Source organism: Oncorhynchus clarkii, chromosome 8, assembly GCF_045791955.1.
Source record: "Oncorhynchus clarkii lewisi isolate Uvic-CL-2024 chromosome 8, UVic_Ocla_1.0, whole genome shotgun sequence".
NCBI classification, from domain to species: Eukaryota; Metazoa; Chordata; class Actinopteri; order Salmoniformes; family Salmonidae; genus Oncorhynchus; species Oncorhynchus clarkii.
In genome coordinates, this window is record NC_092154.1 from 5,470,227 (window position 1) to 5,487,000 (window position 16,774).

Below are 16,774 nucleotides of genomic sequence, written 5' to 3' on the forward strand. Positions count from 1 at the left end.
TAAGACATACCTACCTATATTGAAATAAAATGTGAAGCCACAGTCAAACGATTCCTGCCTGAACAGTGACTCCTACTGGTATATGAAGGCTAATGTATTTCAGTGAGAACTAGTCTACTGTACCATCCAGATGCCTACCTCTATGTACCCTGTTCAGCTTTGGAAACAAGCTGCGTTCGTTTCTTCTGAGCTGTCATGTCAACACCTATGGATACTGATGCGCGTCCATACTCCTTTGCGTTGACCAATAGACTACCCGAATAAAGTTGACAGGTTAAAAGTAACTCCTCCTACTTTTCTTAAACAAGCTGTATGTGAAAGTAAATTAGGAGTGAGGTTGGGTTTATTTTGGCTACATTGACATCTGATTTACCCAAAGGACACCATCATTTCAACGTGAAGCTAAGTTTACTATCATTCATTCATGACTGATCTTTTGAAGTTTAGAAGTAGTTACCATTAGCTCCATAAATACGATGCCAAATTCATGATATTAATATTAAACCTTAACATTTGGAAATTGTCTTTTATAAATATGATATTCATCATTTATATGGATGAGATCATTTCCAAATGTAAATGTCTCTTTTATTGATTTCACAAATTTTCCATTCTATTTATAGGGCTAAGTTTCCAAAAGGCAGTCTTTTCCATGGTAACAAACCTTTCTGTTTAGTTAATACCCCTGGTAAAGGCAGTCTTTTCCATGGTAACAAACCTTTCTGTTTAGTTAATACCCCTGGTAAAGGCAGTCTTTTCCATGGTAACAAACCTTTCTGTTTAGTTAATAACCCTGGTAAAGGCAGTCTTTTCCATGGTAACAAACCTTTCTGTTTAGTTAATACCCCTGGTAAAGGCAGTCTTTTCCATGGTAACAAACCTTTCTGTTTAGTTAATACCCCTGGTAAAGGCAGTCTTTTCCATGGTAACAAACCTTTCTGTTTAGTTAATAACCCTGGTAAAGGCAGTCTTTTCCATGGTAACAAACCTTTCTGTTTAGTTAATACCCCTGGTAAAGGCAGTCTTTTCCATGGTAACAAACCTTTCTGTTTAGTTAATAACCCTGGTAAAGGCAGTCTTTTCCATGGTAACAAACCTTTCTGTTTAGTTAATACCCCTGGTAAAGGCAGTCTTTTCCATGGTAACAAACCTTTCTGTTTAGTTAATACCCCTGGTAAAGGCAGTCTTTTCCATGGTAACAAACCTTTCTGTTTAGTTAATACCCCTGGTAAAGGCAGTCTTTTCAATGGTAACAAACCTTTCTGTTTAGTTAATACCCCTGGTAAAGGCAGTCTTTTCCATGGTAACAAACCTTTCTGTTTAGTTAATACCCCTGGTAAAGGCAGTCTTTTCCATGGTAACAAACCTTTCTGTTTAGTTAATAACCCTGGTAAAGGCAGTCTTTTCCATGGTAACAAACCTTTCTGTTTTAGTTAATAACCCTGGTAAAGGCAGTCTTTTCCATGGTAACAAACCTTTCTGTTTAGTTAATACCCCTGGTAAAGGCAGTCTTTTCCATGGTAACAAACCTTTCTGTTTAGTTAATAACCCTGGTAAAGGCAGTCTTTTCCATGGTAACAAACCTTTCTGTTTAGTTAATACCCCTGGTAAAGGCAGTCTTTTCCATGGTAACAAACCTTTCTGTTTAGTTAATACCCCTGGTAAAGGCAGTCTTTTCCATGGTAACAAACCTTTCTGTTTAGTTAATACCCCTGGTAAAGGCAGTCTTTTCCATGGTAACAAACCTTTCTGTTTAGTTAATACCCCTGGTGAAGGCAGTCTTTTCCATGGTAACAAACCTTTCTGTTTAGTTAATACCCCTGGTAAAGGCAGTCTTTTCCATGGTACCAAACCTTTCTGTTTGGTTAATACCCCTGGTAAGGGCAGTCTTTTCCATGGTAACAAACCTTTCTGTTTAGTTAATACCCCTGGTAAAGGCAGTCTTTTCCATGGTAACAAACCTTTCTGTTTAGTTAATACCCCTGGTAAAGGCAGTCTTTTCCATGGTAACAAACCTTTCTGTTTAGTTAATACCCCTGGTAAAGGCAGTCTTTTCCATGGTAACAAACCTTTCTGTTTAGTTAATAACCCTGGTAAAGGCAGTCTTTTCCATGGTAACAAACCTTTCTGTTTAGTTAATACCCCTGGTAAAGGCAGTCTTTTCCATGGTAATAAACCTTTCTGTTTAGTTAATACCCCTGGTAAAGGCAGTCTTTTCCATGGTAACAAACCTTTCTGTTTAGTTAATACCCCTGGTAAAGGCAGTCTTTTCCATGGTAACAAACCTTTCTGTTTAGTTAATACCCCTGGTAAAGGCAGTCTTTTCCATGGTAACAAACCTTTCTGTTTAGTTAATACCCCTGGTAAAGGCAGTCTTTTCCATGGTAACAAACCTTTCTGTTTAGTTAATAACCCTGGTAAAGGCAGTCTTTTCCATGGTAACAAACCTTTCTGTTTAGTTAATACCCCTGGTAAAGGCAGTCTTTTCCATGGTAACAAACCTTTCTGTTTAGTTAATACCCCTGGTAAAGGCAGTCTTTTCCATGGTAACAAACCTTTCTGTTTAGTTAATAACCCTGGTAAAGGCAGTCTTTTCCATGGTAACAAACCTTTCTGTTTAGTTAATAACCCTGGTAAAGGCAGTCTTTTCCATGGTAACAAACCTTTCTGTTTAGTTAATACCCCTGGTAAAGGCAGTCTTTTCCATGGTAACAAACCTTTCTGTTTAGTTAATACCCCTGGTAAAGGCAGTCTTTTCCATGGTAACACACCTTTCTGTTTAGTTAATACCCCTGGTAAAGGCAGTCTTTTCCATGGTATCAAACCTTTCTGTTTAGTTAATACCCCTGGTAAAGGCAGTCTTTTCCATGGTAACAAACCTTTCTGTTTAGTTAATACCCCTGGTGAAGGCAGTCTTTTCCATGGTAACAAACCTTTCTGTTTAGTTAATAACCCTGGTAAAGGCAGTCTTTTCCATGGTAACAAACCTTTCTGTTTAGTTAATACCCCTGGTAAAGGCAGTCTTTTCCATGGTAACAAACCTTTCTGTTTAGTTAATAACCCTGGTAAAGGCAGTCTTTTCCATGGTAACAAACCTTTCTGTTTAGTTAATACCCCTGGTAAAGGCAGTCTTTTCCATGGTAACAAACCTTTCTGTTTAGTTAATACCCCTGGTAAAGGCAGTCTTTTCCATGGTAACAAACCTTTCTGTTTAGTTAATAACCCTGGTAAAGGCAGTCTTTTCCATGGTAACAGACCTTTCTGTTTAGTTAATACCCCTGGTAAAGGCAGTCTTTTCCATGGTAACAAACCTTTCTGTTTAGTTAATACCCCTGGTAAAGGCAGTCTTTTCCATGGTAACAAACCTTTCTGTTTAGTTAATAACCCTGGTAAAGGCAGTCTTTTCCATGGTAACAAACCTTTCTGTTTAGTTAATAACCCTGGTAAAGGCAGTCTTTTCCATGGTAACAAACCTTTCTGTTTAGTTAATAACCCTGGTAAAGGCAGTCTTTTCCATGGTAACAAACCTTTCTGTTTAGTTAATAACCCTGGTAAAGGCAGTCTTTTCCATGGTAACAAACCTTTCTGTTTAGTTCATACCCCTGGTAAAGGCAGTCTTTTCCATGGTAACAAACCTTTCTGTTTAGTTAATACCCCTGGTAAAGGCAGTATTTTCCATGGTAACAAACCTTTCTGTTTAGTTAATACCCCTGGTAAAGGCAGTCTTTTCCATGGTAACAAACCTTTCTGTTTAGTTAATAACCCTGGTAAAGGCAGTCTTTTCCATGGTAACAAACCTTTCTGTTTAGTTAATAACCCTGGTAAAGGCAGTCTTTTCCATGGTAACAAACCTTTCTGTTTAGTTAATACCCCTGGTAAAGGCAGTCTTTTCCATGGTAACAAACCTTTCTGTTTAGTTAATAACCCTGGTAAAGGCAGTCTTTTCCATGGTAACAAACCTTTCTGTTTAGTTAATACCCCTGGTAAAGGCAGTCTTTTCCATGGTAACAAACCTTTCTGTTTAGTTAATAACCCTGGTAAAGGCAGTCTTTTCCATGGTAACAAACCTTTCTGTTTAGTTAATACCCCTGGTAAAGGCAGTCTTTTCCATGGTAACAAACCTTTCTGTTTAGTTAATAACCCTGGTAAAGGCAGTCTTTTCCATGGTAACAAACCTTTCTGTTTAGTTAATAACCCTGGTAAAGGCAGTCTTTCCCATGGTAACAAACCTTTCTGTTTAGTTAATACCCCTGGTAAAGGCAGTCTTTTCCATGGTAACAAACCTTTCTGTTTAGTTAATAACCCTGGTAAAGGCAGTCTTTTCCATGGTAACAAACCTTTCTGTTTAGTTAATAACCCTGGTAAAGGCAGTCTTTTCCATGGTAACAAACCTTTCTGTTTAGTTAATACCCCTGGTAAAGGCAGTCTTTTCCATGGTAACAAACCTTTCTGTTTAGTTAATAACCCTGGTAAAGGCAGTCTTTTCCATGGTAACAAACCTTTCTGTTTAGTTAATAACCCTGGTAAAGGCAGTCTTTTCCATGGTAACAAACCTTTCTGTTTAGTTAATACCCCTGGTAAAGGCAGTCTTTTCCATGGTAACAAACCTTTCTGTTTAGTTAATAACCCTGGTAAAGGCAGTCTTTTCCATGGTAACAAACCTTTCTGTTTAGTTAATACCCCTGGTAAAGGCAGTCTTTTCCATGGTAACAAACCTTTCTGTTTAGTTAATAACCCTGGTAAAGGCAGTCTTTTCCATGGTAACAAACCTTTCTGTTTAGTTAATACCCCTGGTAAAGGCAGTCTTTTCCATGGTAACAAACCTTTCTGTTTAGTTAATACCCCTGGTAAAGGCAGTCTTTTCCATGGTAACAAACCTTTCTGTTTAGTTAATACCCCTGGTAAAGGCAGTCTTTTCCATGGTAACAAACCTTTCTGTTTAGTTAATACCCCTGGTAAAGGCAGTCTTTTCCATGGTACAAAACCTTTCTGTTTGGTTAATACCCCTGGTAAAGGCAGTCTTTTCCATGGTAACAAACCTTTCTGTTTAGTTAATACCCCTGGTAAAGGCAGTCTTTTCCATGGTAACAAACCTTTCTGTTTAGTTAATACCCCTGGTAAAGGCAGTCTTTTCCATGGTAACAAACCTTTCTGTTTAGTTAATACCCCTGGTAAAGGCAGTCTTTTCCATGGTAACAAACCTTTCTGTTTAGTTAATACCCCTGGTAAAGGCAGTCTTTTCCATGGTAACAAACCTTTCTGTTTAGTTAATAACCCTGGTAAAGGCAGTCTTTTCCATGGTAACAAACCTTTCTGTTTAGTTAATACCCCTGGTAAAGGCAGTCTTTTCCATGGTAACAAACCTTTCTGTTTAGTTAATAACCCTGGTAAAGGCAGTCTTTTCCATGGTAACAAACCTTTCTGTTTAGTTAATACCCCTGGTAAAGGCAGTCTTTTCCATGGTAACAAACCTTTCTGTTAATACCTTTCCCCTGGTAAAGGCAGTCTTTTCCATGGTAACAAACCTTTCCCCTGGTAAAGGCAGTCTTTTCCATGGTAACAAACCTTTCTGTTTAGTTAATAACCCTGGTAAAGGCAGTCTTTTCCATGGTAACAAACCTTTCTGTTTAGTTAATAACCCTGGTAAAGGCAGTCTTTTCCATGGTAACAAACCTTTCTGTTTAGTTAATACCCCTGGTAAAGGCAGTCTTTTCCATGGTAACAAACCTTTCTGTTTAGTTAATAACCCTGGTAAAGGCAGTCTTTTCCATGGTAACAAACCTTTCTGTTTAGTTAATAACCCTGGTAAAGGCAGTCTTTTCCATGGTAACAAACCTTTCTGTTTAGTTAATACCCCTGGTAAAGGCAGTCTTTTCCATGGTAACAAACCTTTCTGTTTAGTTAATACCCCTGGTAAAGGCAGTCTTTTCCATGGTAACAAACCTTTCTGTTTAGTTAATAACCCTGGTAAAGGCAGTCTTTTCCATGGTAACAAACCTTTCTGTTTAGTTAATAACCCTGGTAAAGGCAGTCTTTTCCATGGTAACAAACCTTTCTGTTTAGTTAATACCCCTGGTAAAGGCAGTCTTTTCCATGGTAACAAACCTTTCTGTTTAGTTAATAACCCTGGTAAAGGCAGTCTTTTCCATGGTAACAAACCTTTCTGTTTAGTTAATACCCCTGGTAAAGGCAGTCTTTTCCATGGTAACAAACCTTTCTGTTTAGTTAATAACCCTGGTAAAGGCAGTCTTTTCCATGGTAACAAACCTTTCTGTTTAGTTAATAACCCTGGTAAAGGCAGTCTTTTCCATGGTAACAAACCTTTCTGTTTAGTTAATACCCCTGGTAAAGGCAGTCTTTTCCATGGTAACAAACCTTTCTGTTTAGTTAATAACCCTGGTAAAGGCAGTCTTTTCCATGGTAACAAACCTTTCTGTTTAGTTAATAACCCTGGTAAAGGCAGTCTTTTCCATGGTAACAAACCTTTCTGTTTAGTTAATACCCCTGGTAAAGGCAGTCTTTTCCATGGTAACAAACCTTTCTGTTTAGTTAATACCCCTGGTAAAGGCAGTCTTTTCCATGGTAACAAACCTTTCTGTTTAGTTAATACCCCTGGTAAAGGCAGTCTTTTCCATGGTAACAAACCTTTCTGTTTAGTTAATACCCCTGGTAAAGGCAGTCTTTTCCATGGTAACAAACCTTTCTGTTTAGTTAATACCCCTGGTAAAGGCAGTCTTTTCCATGGTAACAAACCTTTCTGTTTAGTTAATACCCCTGGTAAAGGCAGTCTTTTCCATGGTAACAAACCTTTCTGTTTAGTTAATACCCCTGGTAAAGGCAGTCTTTTCCATGGTAACAAACCTTTCTGTTTAGTTAATAACCCTGGTAAAGGCAGTCTTTTCCATGGTAACAAACCTTTCTGTTTAGTTAATACCCCTGGTAAAGGCAGTCTTTTCCATGGTAACAAACCTTTCTGTTTAGTTAATACCCCTGGTAAAGGCAGTCTTTTCCATGGTAACAAACCTTTCTGTTTAGTTAATACCCCTGGTAAAGGCAGTCTTTTCCATGGTAACAAACCTTTCTGTTTAGTTAATACCCCTGGTAAAGGCAGTCTTTTCCATGGTAACAAACCTTTCTGTTTAGTTAATAACCCTGGTAAAGGCAGTCTTTTCCATGGTAACAAACCTTTCTGTTTAGTTAATAACCCTGGTAAAGGCAGTCTTTTCCATGGTAACAAACCTTTCTGTTTAGTTAATACCCCTGGTAAAGGCAGTCTTTTCCATGGTAACAAACCTTTCTGTTTAGTTAATACCCCTGGTAAAGGCAGTCTTTTCCATGGTAACAAACCTTTCTGTTTAGTTAATACCCCTGGTAAAGGCAGTCTTTTCCATGGTAACAAACCTTTCTGTTTAGTTAATACCCCTGGTAAAGGCAGTCTTTTCCATGGTAACAAACCTTTCTGTTTAGTTAATACCCCTGGTAAAGGCAGTCTTTTCCATGGTAACAAACCTTTCTGTTTAGTTAATAACCCTGGTAAAGGCAGTCTTTTCCATGGTAACAAACCTTTCTGTTTAGTTAATACCCCTGGTAAAGGCAGTCTTTTCCATGGTAACAAACCTTTCTGTTTAGTTAATAACCCTGGTAAAGGCAGTCTTTTCCATGGTAACAAACCTTTCTGTTTAGTTAATACCCCTGGTAAAGGCAGTCTTTTCCATGGTAACAAACCTTTCTGTTTAGTTAATAACCCTGGTAAAGGCAGTCTTTTCCATGGTAACAAACCTTTCTGTTTAGTTAATACCCCTGGTAAAGGCAGTCTTTTCCATGGTAACAAACCTTTCTGTTTAGTTAATAACCCTGGTAAAGGCAGTCTTTTCCATGGTAACAAACCTTTCTGTTTAGTTAATAACCCTGGTAAAGGCAGTCTTTTCCATGGTAACAAACCTTTCTGTTTAGTTAATAACCCTGGTAAAGGCAGTCTTTTCCATGGTAACAAACCTTTCTGTTTAGTTAAAGGCAGTCTTTTCCATAACAAACCTTTCTGGTAAAGGCAGTCTTTTCCATGGTAACAAACCTTTCTGTTTAGTTAATACCCCTGGTAAAGGCAGTCTTTTCCATGGTAACAAACCTTTCTGTTTAGTTAATAACCCTGGTAAAGGCAGTCTTTTCCATGGTAACAAACCTTTCTGTTTAGTTAATAACCCTGGTAAAGGCAGTCTTTTCCATGGTAACAAACCTTTCTGTTTAGTTAATAACCCTGGTAAAGGCAGTCTTTTCCATGGTAACAAACCTTTCTGTTTAGTTAATAACCCTGGTAAAGGCAGTCTTTTCCATGGTAACAAACCTTTCTGTTTAGTTAATAACCCTGGTAAAGGCAGTCTTTTCCATGGTAACAAACCTTTCTGTTTAGTTAATAACCCTGGTAAAGGCAGTCTTTTCCATGGTAACAAACCTTTCTGTTTAGTTAATAACCCTGGTAAAGGCAGTCTTTTCCATGGTAACAAACCTTTCTGTTTAGTTAATACCCCTGGTAAAGGCAGTCTTTTCCATGGTATCAAACCTTTCTGTTTAGTTAATAACCCTGGTAAAGGCAGTCTTTCCCATGGTAACAAACCTTTCTGTTTAGTTAATACCCCTGGTAAAGGCAGTCTTTTCCATGGTAACAAACCTTTCTGTTTAGTTAATACCCCTGGTAAAGGCAGTCTTTTCCATGGTAACAAACCTTTCTGTTTAGTTAATAACCCTGGTAAAGGCAGTCTTTTCCATGGTAACAAACCTTTCTGTTTAGTTTATACCCCTGGTAAAGGCAGTCTTTTCCATGGTAACAAACCTTTCTGTTTAGTTAATACCCCTGGTAAAGGCAGTCTTTTCCATGGTAACAAACCTTTCTGTTTAGTTAATACCCCTGGTAAAGGCAGTCTTTTCCATGGTAACAAACCTTTCTGTTTAGTTAATAACCCTGGTAAAGGCAGTCTTTTCCATGGTAACAAACCTTTCTGTTTAGTTAATACCCCTGGTAAAGGCAGTCTTTTCCATGGTAACAAACCTTTCTGTTTAGTTAATACCCCTGGTAAAGGCAGTCTTTTCCATGGTAACAAACCTTTCTGTTTAGTTAATAACCCTGGTAAAGGCAGTCTTTTCCATGGTAACAAACCTTTCTGTTTAGTTAATAACCCTGGTAAAGGCAGTCTTTTCCATGGTAACAAACCTTTCTGTTTAGTTAATACCCCTGGTAAAGGCAGTCTTTTCCATGGTAACAAACCTTTCTGTTTAGTTAATACCCCTGGTAAAGGCAGTCTTTTCCATGGTAACAAACCTTTCTGTTTAGTTAATACCCCTGGTAAAGGCAGTCTTTTCCATGGTAACAAACCTTTCTGTTTAGTTAATACCCCTGGTAAAGGCAGTCTTTTCCATGGTAACAAACCTTTCTGTTTAGTTAATACCCCTGGTAAAGGCAGTCTTTCCAAGGTAACATAACTTTCTGTTTAGTTGCAAAATTCACAAAACAAAAGTTTTTCTTCAACTTAAATGTGTGAAAAGCCTAATCCTTTACTGTAAATTGATATTTTGTGGTTAAACTGAAATACCACTTATGATAATTTCTCTCTCTGCCCAACATTAGAAAAACAGAAGTGTTCTATACTGACGTGTGTGTGTGTGTGTGTGTGTGTGCGTGTGTGTGTGTTTCTTCTTCTCCTCTTTCTCCTCGTTGTTTCAGACTGTGGGGAGAAGATCACTCTGTGTATCTCCGTCCTCCTCTCCCTCACCGTCTTCTTGCTCCTCATCACGGAGATCATCCCTTCCACCTCCCTGGTCATCCCTCTGATTGGAGAGTATCTCCTCTTCACCATGATCTTCGTCACTCTCTCCATCGTCATCACCGTGTTTGTCCTCAACGTCCACCACCGCTCCCCGGGGACCCATAAGATGCCTCGCTGGGTCCACTCTGTCTTCCTGGACCTGATCCCCAGGTGGCTGTTCATGAGGCGGCCCGCGCCGGACGGACGGAGACGCAGGTTGTTGATGCTCCAGCAGGGGGCAGCGGTGGCACGGTACCAGGGACGGACCATCAACCCCAGACCAGCAGGTTAGGTGCTGATAATGATGAGGACCACATGGGAAATAAGTCCCTAGTCTCTGTATGCATCCCAAATGGCACCATGTTCCCTATATACTGCCCTTACCAGGACAAATGGCACCATGTTCCCTATATGCTTCCCTGACCAGGACAAATGGCACCATGTTCCCTATATGCTTCCCTTACCAGGACAAATGGCACCATGTTCCCTATATGCTTCCCTTACCAGGACAAATGGCACCATGTTCCCTATATGCTGCCCTGACCAGGGCAAATGGCACCATGTTCCCTATATGCTTCCCTGACCAGGACAAATGACACCATGTTCCCTATATGCTTCCCTTACCAGGGCAAATGGCACCATGTTCCCTATATGCTTCCCTTACCAGGGCAAATGGCACCATGTTCCCTATATCAAATCAAATCAAATCAAATAAAAATAAAATCAAATTTTATTTGTCACATACACATGGTTAGCAGATGTTAATGCGAGTGTAGCGAAATGCTTGTGCTTCTAGTTCCGACAATGCAGTAATAACCAACAAGTAATCTAACTAACAATTCCAAAACTACTGTCTTGTACACAGTGTGAGGGGATAAAGAATATGTACATAAGGATATATGAATGAGTGATGGTACAGTGCAGCATAGTCAAGATACAGTAGATGGTATCGAGTACAGTATATACATATGAGATGAGTATGTAAACAAAGTGGCATAGTTAAAGTGGCTAGTGATACATGTATTACATAAGGATACAGTCGATGGTATAGAGTACAGTATATACGTATGCATATGAGCTGAATAATGTAGGGTAAGTAACATTATATAAGGTAGCATTGTTTAAAGTGGCTAGTGATATATTTACATCATTTCCCATCAATTCCCATTATTAAAGTGGCTGGAGTTGAGTCAGTGTCAGTGTGTTGGCAGCAGCCACTCAATGTTAGTGGTGGCTGTTTAACAGTCTGATGGCCTTGAGATAGAAGCTGTTTTTCAGTCTCTCGGTCCCAGCTTTGATGCACCTGTACTGACCTCGCCTTCTGGATGATAGCGGGGTGAACAGGCAGTGGCTCGGGTGGTTGATGTCCTTGATGATCTTTATGGCCTTCCTGTGACATCGGGTGGTGTAGGTGTCCTGGAGGGCAGGTAGTTTGCCCCCGGTGATGCGTTGTGCAGACCTCACTACCGTCTGGAGAGCCTTACGGTTGAGGGCGGAGCAGTTGCCGTACCAGGCGGTGATACAGCCCGCCAGGATGCTCTCGATTGTGCATCTGTAGAAGTTTGTGAGTGCTTTTGGTGACAAGCCGAATTTCTTCAGCCTCCTGAGGTTGAAGAGGCGCTGCTGCGCCTTCTTCACAATGCTGTCTGTGTGAGTGGACCAATTCAGTTTGTCTGTGATGTGTATGCCGAGGAACTTAAAACTTGCTACCCTCTCCACTACTGTTCCATCGATGTGGATAGGGGGGTGTTCCCTCTGCTGTTTCCTGAAGTCCACAATCATCTCCTTAGTTTTGTTGACGTTGAGTGTGAGGTTATTTTCCTGACACCACACTCCGAGGGCCCTCACCTCCTCCCTGTAGGCCGTCTCGTCGTTGTTGGTAATCAAGCCTACCACTGTTGTGTCGTCCGCAAACTTGATGATTGAGTTGGTGGGTGAACAGGGAGTACAGGAGAGGGCTCAGAACGCACCCTTGTGGGGCCCCAGTGTTGAGGATCAGTGGGGAGGAGATGTTGTTGCCTACCCTCACCACCTGGGGGCGGCCCGTCAGGAAGTCCAGTACCCAGTTGCACAGGGCGGGGTCGAGACCCAGGGTCTCGAGCTTGATGACGAGCTTGGAGGGTACTATGGTGTTGAATGCCGAGCTGTAGTCAATGAACAGCATTCTCACATAGGTATTCCTCTTGTCCAGATGGGTTAGGGCAGTGTGCAGTGTGGTTGAGATTGCATCGTCTGTGGACCTATTTGGGCGGTAAGCAAATTGGAGTGGGTCTAGGGTGTCAGGTAGGGTGGAGGTGATATGGTCCTTGACTAGTCTCTCAAAGCACTTCATGATGACGGAAGTGAGTGCTACGGGGCGGTAGTCGTTTAGCTCAGTTACCTTAGCTTTCTTGGGAACAGGAACAATGGTGGCCCTCTTAAAGCATGTGGGAACAGCAGACTGGTATAGGGATTGATTGAATATGTCCGTAAACACACCGGCCAGCTGGTCTGCGCATGCTCTGAGGGCGCGGCTGGGGATGCCGTCTGGGCCTGCAGCCTTGCGAGGGTTAACACGTTTAAATGTCTTACTCACCTCGGCTGCAGTGAAGGAGAGACCACATGTTTTCGTTGCAGGCCGTGTCGGTGGCACTGTATTGTCCTTAAAGCGGGCAAAAAAGTTATTTAGTCTGCCTGGGAGCAGGACATCCTGGTCCGTGACTGGGCTGGATTTCTTCCTGTAGTCCGTGATTGACTGTAGACCCTGCCACATGCCTCTTGTGTCTGAGCCGTTGAATTGAGATTCTACTTTGTCTCTGTACTGACGCTTAGCTTGTTTGATAGCCTTGCGGAGGGAATAGCTGCACTGTTTGTATTCGGTCATGTTACCAGACACCTTGCCCTGATTAAAAGCCGTGGTTCGCGCTTTCAGTTTCACGCGAATGCTGCCATCAATCCACGGTTTCTGGTTAGGGAATGTTTTAATCGTTGCTATGGGAACGACATCTTCAACGCACGTTCTAATGAACTCGCACACCGAATCAGCGTATTTGTCAATGTTGTTGTCTGACGCAATACGAAACATGTCCCAGTCCACGTGATGGAAGCAGTCTTGGAGTGTGGAGTCAGCTTGGTCGGACCAGCGTTGGACAGACCTCAGCGTGAGAGCCTCTTGTTTTAGTTTCTGTCTGTAGGCAGGGATCAACAAAATGGAGTCGTGGTCAGCTTTTCCGAAAGGGGGGCGGGGCAGGGCCTTATATGCGTCGCGGATGTTAGAGTAACAATGATCCAAGGTCTTTCCACCCCTGGTTGCGCAATCGATATGCTGATAACATTTAGGGAGTCTTGTTTTCAGATTAGCCTTGTTAAAATCCCCAGCTACAATGAATGCAGCCTCCGGATAAATGTTTTCCAGTTTGCAAAGAGTCAAATAAAGTTCATTCAGAGCCATCGATGTGTCTGCTTGGGGGGGATATATACGGCTGTGATTATAATCGAAGATAATTATCTTGGTAGATAATGCGGTCTACATTTGATTGTGAGGAATTCTAAATCAGGTGAACAGAAGGATTTGAGTTCCTGTATGTTTCTTTCATCACACCATGTCACGTTAGTCATAAGGCATACGCCCCCGCCCCTCTTCTTCCCAGAAAGATGTTTGTTTCTGTCTGCGCGATGCGTGGAGAAACCCGTTGGCTGCACCGCCTCGGATAGCGTCTCTCCAGTGAGCCACGTTTCCGTGAAGCAAAGAACGTTACAGTCTCTGATGTCCCTCTGGAATGCTACCCTTGCTCGGATTTCATCAACCTTGTTGTCAAGAGACTGAACATTGGCAAGAAGAATGCTAGGGAGTGGTGCACGGTGTGCCCGTCTCCGGAGTCTGACCAGAAGATCGCCTCCTTTCCCTCTTTTTCGGAGTCGTTTTTTTGGGTCGCTGCATGGGATCCACTCCGTTGTCCTGTTTGTAAGGCAGAACACAGGATCCGTGTCGCGAAAAACATATTCTTGGTCGTACTGATGGTGAGTTGACACTGATCTTATATTCAGTAGTTCTTCTCGACTGTATGTAATGAAACCTAAGATGACCTGGGGTACTAATGTAAGAAATAACACGTAAAAAAACTAAAAACTGCATAGTTTCCTAGGAACGCGAAGCGAGGCGGCCATCTCTGTCGGCGCCGGAAGTTACAATATATGCTATATGCTTCCCTTACCAGGGCAAATGGCACCATGTTCCCTATATGCTTCCCTTACCAGGGCAAATGGCACCATGTTCCCTATATGCTTCCCTTACCAGGACAAATGACACCATGTTCCCTATATGCTTCCCTTACCAGGGCAAATGGCACCATGTTCCCTATATGCTTCCCTGACCAGGACAAATAGCACAATAGTTCTTCTATACTGCCCTGACCAGGACGTACCACCACCACCAATACCAGACTACCAGATGAGTTTCTTTACATTTTTAACCAGAAAGTCCCATTGAAGTCAGACAACCATTTTCCTAGGTGAGACCTGGGTCCATATCCACAAAGAGTGGACAGATATTTAGGAGACCTCATGAGCTGTCCTCACCAGTTCAGAGTTGAGGCCTAATTCATAGTATATGCCGAAGTACTTATAAACACTAGGATAATAAATAATCACATATTTTTCTTTAAATTATTTCGTGAACCTAAATCCTGTTATTTCAAGTTTTGATAAACTGTATTATCAAAATTCAGTTGTTTTGGGGCATGGCTATAAGTTGGGCAGTTGAAACATCTCTAAGGCCTATGTTAACTTGAATGTGTTCGCTGAAAACGATAGACCTTTGAAACCGTTTTCGAGAAGTGACTTGATGCCTACTGTTTTCAAAGCGATTTAGACGGGGAGAGAGATGAGTGTGTTGATATAACGGTAATATTATCAAAATTCTGCTTTCAACAGCGTCATACCGAATGATTCAAGACAATATACCTATTCAATTAATCAAAATATCAGAATTGGTAAAAGAATATATATATAACAAGGTTATGCTTCAAAACATATGTGTCAGGTGAAAATGAAAGGCATTAAGGTTTTACCATTTGAAATCTTTGATGCACAGTCACATTCACTGTGGTTGTCTGAGTATTGCTATAGAGCAGCTGACGACGGTGCCTCATCGTGATTGGACGACGGTGCCTCATTGTGATTGGTTACTCCCCATTATTTGCAACAATGTTATAAGGGCGTGCGTCATCACCATCTTTCCTTTGCGGTACCTCAAACTGTCGTGGAGGTACCAACTTTTATGAATTGATTTTTTGCTGCTGGCTCAGAGTTTGTCTGAGCAGTGTCTTAACCAACAGGAGGTTGGTGACACTTTAATTCGGGAGGATTGGCTTGAGTTAATGGCTGAAGCGGAATTAGTTGAATGGAATCAAATACATAAAACACATGGTTTCCATGGTTTCCTTGGTTTCCACGGTTTCCATGGTTTTGATGGTTTCCATTGTTTCCATTGTTTCCATGGTTTCCATTGTTTCCATGGTTTCCATGGTTTCCATGGTTTTGATGCCATTCGCTCCGTTCCAGCCATTATTATGACCTGTCTTCTCTTCATCAACCTCAACTGGTTTTAACATCATCCTAAAACCTACTCTGAGCTCGGAGTTTATTTTTTTGTCTTAAAACCCGGTTTTAACAGGATTCCTAAGAACCTTTTCTGAGATGCTTTCTGGATACCAGGTAGCAAGAAGGACCACAATGGAAATAAATCGGTAGATTGAGTTTTTCATATGTTTTTTTGTTTCCTTCTGATTTTAATCTATATATGTTGTATTTACTCCCATAGAAGAGACAACTCTTTGGGGCCCTTCCCAGACCCATATTAATCATAGTCTTCCACGAACAACCACTCTCAGAGAACATGTCTTTAAAGTCCAAGAATAGACCATCTGTGTCCTGGATAACAGCCCTATATGTATTTCAAATTTCTCAAATTAATTTCCCTTCTTTCTCCCAGGCCTAGGCCTTCCTCCCTTCCTCAGCACCTCAGCCAGCTGGCTCCGGGACGGAGGAGGGACAACGGAGGACCTCCAAAGACAGACCCTTTGTTATGAGGACCTTGAGCTGGGGGAGCTGACGTCTTACTTCTCCTTCCGTCCTCCGTCACCCAGACCTCCGGGCTCCACCCCTCCGCCCCAGCAGAACCATCCACTCCCAGGGGCAGGGCAGCCTCATAAACGCCTGGATGGAGGGGTTGAAGGAGGAGGAGGTGGGGTGAATAGAAGGGTTAACCCGACCCAGCGACCGGCTAACTTGGTGTCAGACTCTAGAGAGATAGAGTTCCCTCTGTCTCCCAGCGTGATACGTGCTCTGGAGGGACTGCACTATATCGCAGACCACCTGAGGGCAGAGGACGCAGACTTCAGTGTGAGTATTTATGTTATACAGATCCTTTGTATTCCACTAAAAGGATCTTTACATTTCTGAAATGCCAAGTATCTACAATGACTACCCAGAAAACCATTTGGCAGTGACGGTACACCGGTATACTGGTTATGACAGGCATACAGCAACACAGATGAACGAGGTAGCATTTGTAGCTCAAATATTGCACATAGCTGCTATTTTTTGTTGTTGTAGAACATTCAATTACAATGATTGTTCAACTTAAACCATCATGATCATTGCACTCAATCCAACTAAAAGTGTTATCATTCATTCATATGTCTCTCTCGCTCATCTCTCTCTCTCTCTTTCTTTCGCTCATCTCTCTTTCTCTCTCTCATCTCTCTCTCTCTTTCTCATCTCTCTCTCTCTCTTTCTCGCTCTCATCTCTCTTTTTCTCTCATCTCTCTCATCGCTCATCTCTCTCATCTCTCATCTCTCTCTCCATCCAGGTGAAGGAAGATTGGAAGTACGTTGCCATGGTGATCGACCGTATCTTCCTGTGGATGTTTATCATTGTGTGTCTCCTAGGAACCATTGGACTCTTCCTCCCTCCCTGGCTGGCTGGCATGATATAG

The 16,774-nt window shown here is 41.6% G+C and overlaps 1 protein-coding gene across 1 annotated transcript in view; it reads left to right on the forward strand.

The window, feature by feature from the left end:
- The window catches only part of LOC139414884 (neuronal acetylcholine receptor subunit alpha-2-like), a 66,846-nt gene extending 50,072 nt beyond the window's left edge, over positions 1-16,774 (forward strand). The window contains exons 7-9 of the mRNA XM_071162482.1: positions 9,716-10,084; positions 15,769-16,178; positions 16,649-16,774. Coding sequence (XP_071018583.1) covers positions 9,716-10,084; positions 15,769-16,178; positions 16,649-16,774 — 905 coding nt within the window. The remainder of the gene's footprint in view (positions 1-9,715; positions 10,085-15,768; positions 16,179-16,648) is intronic.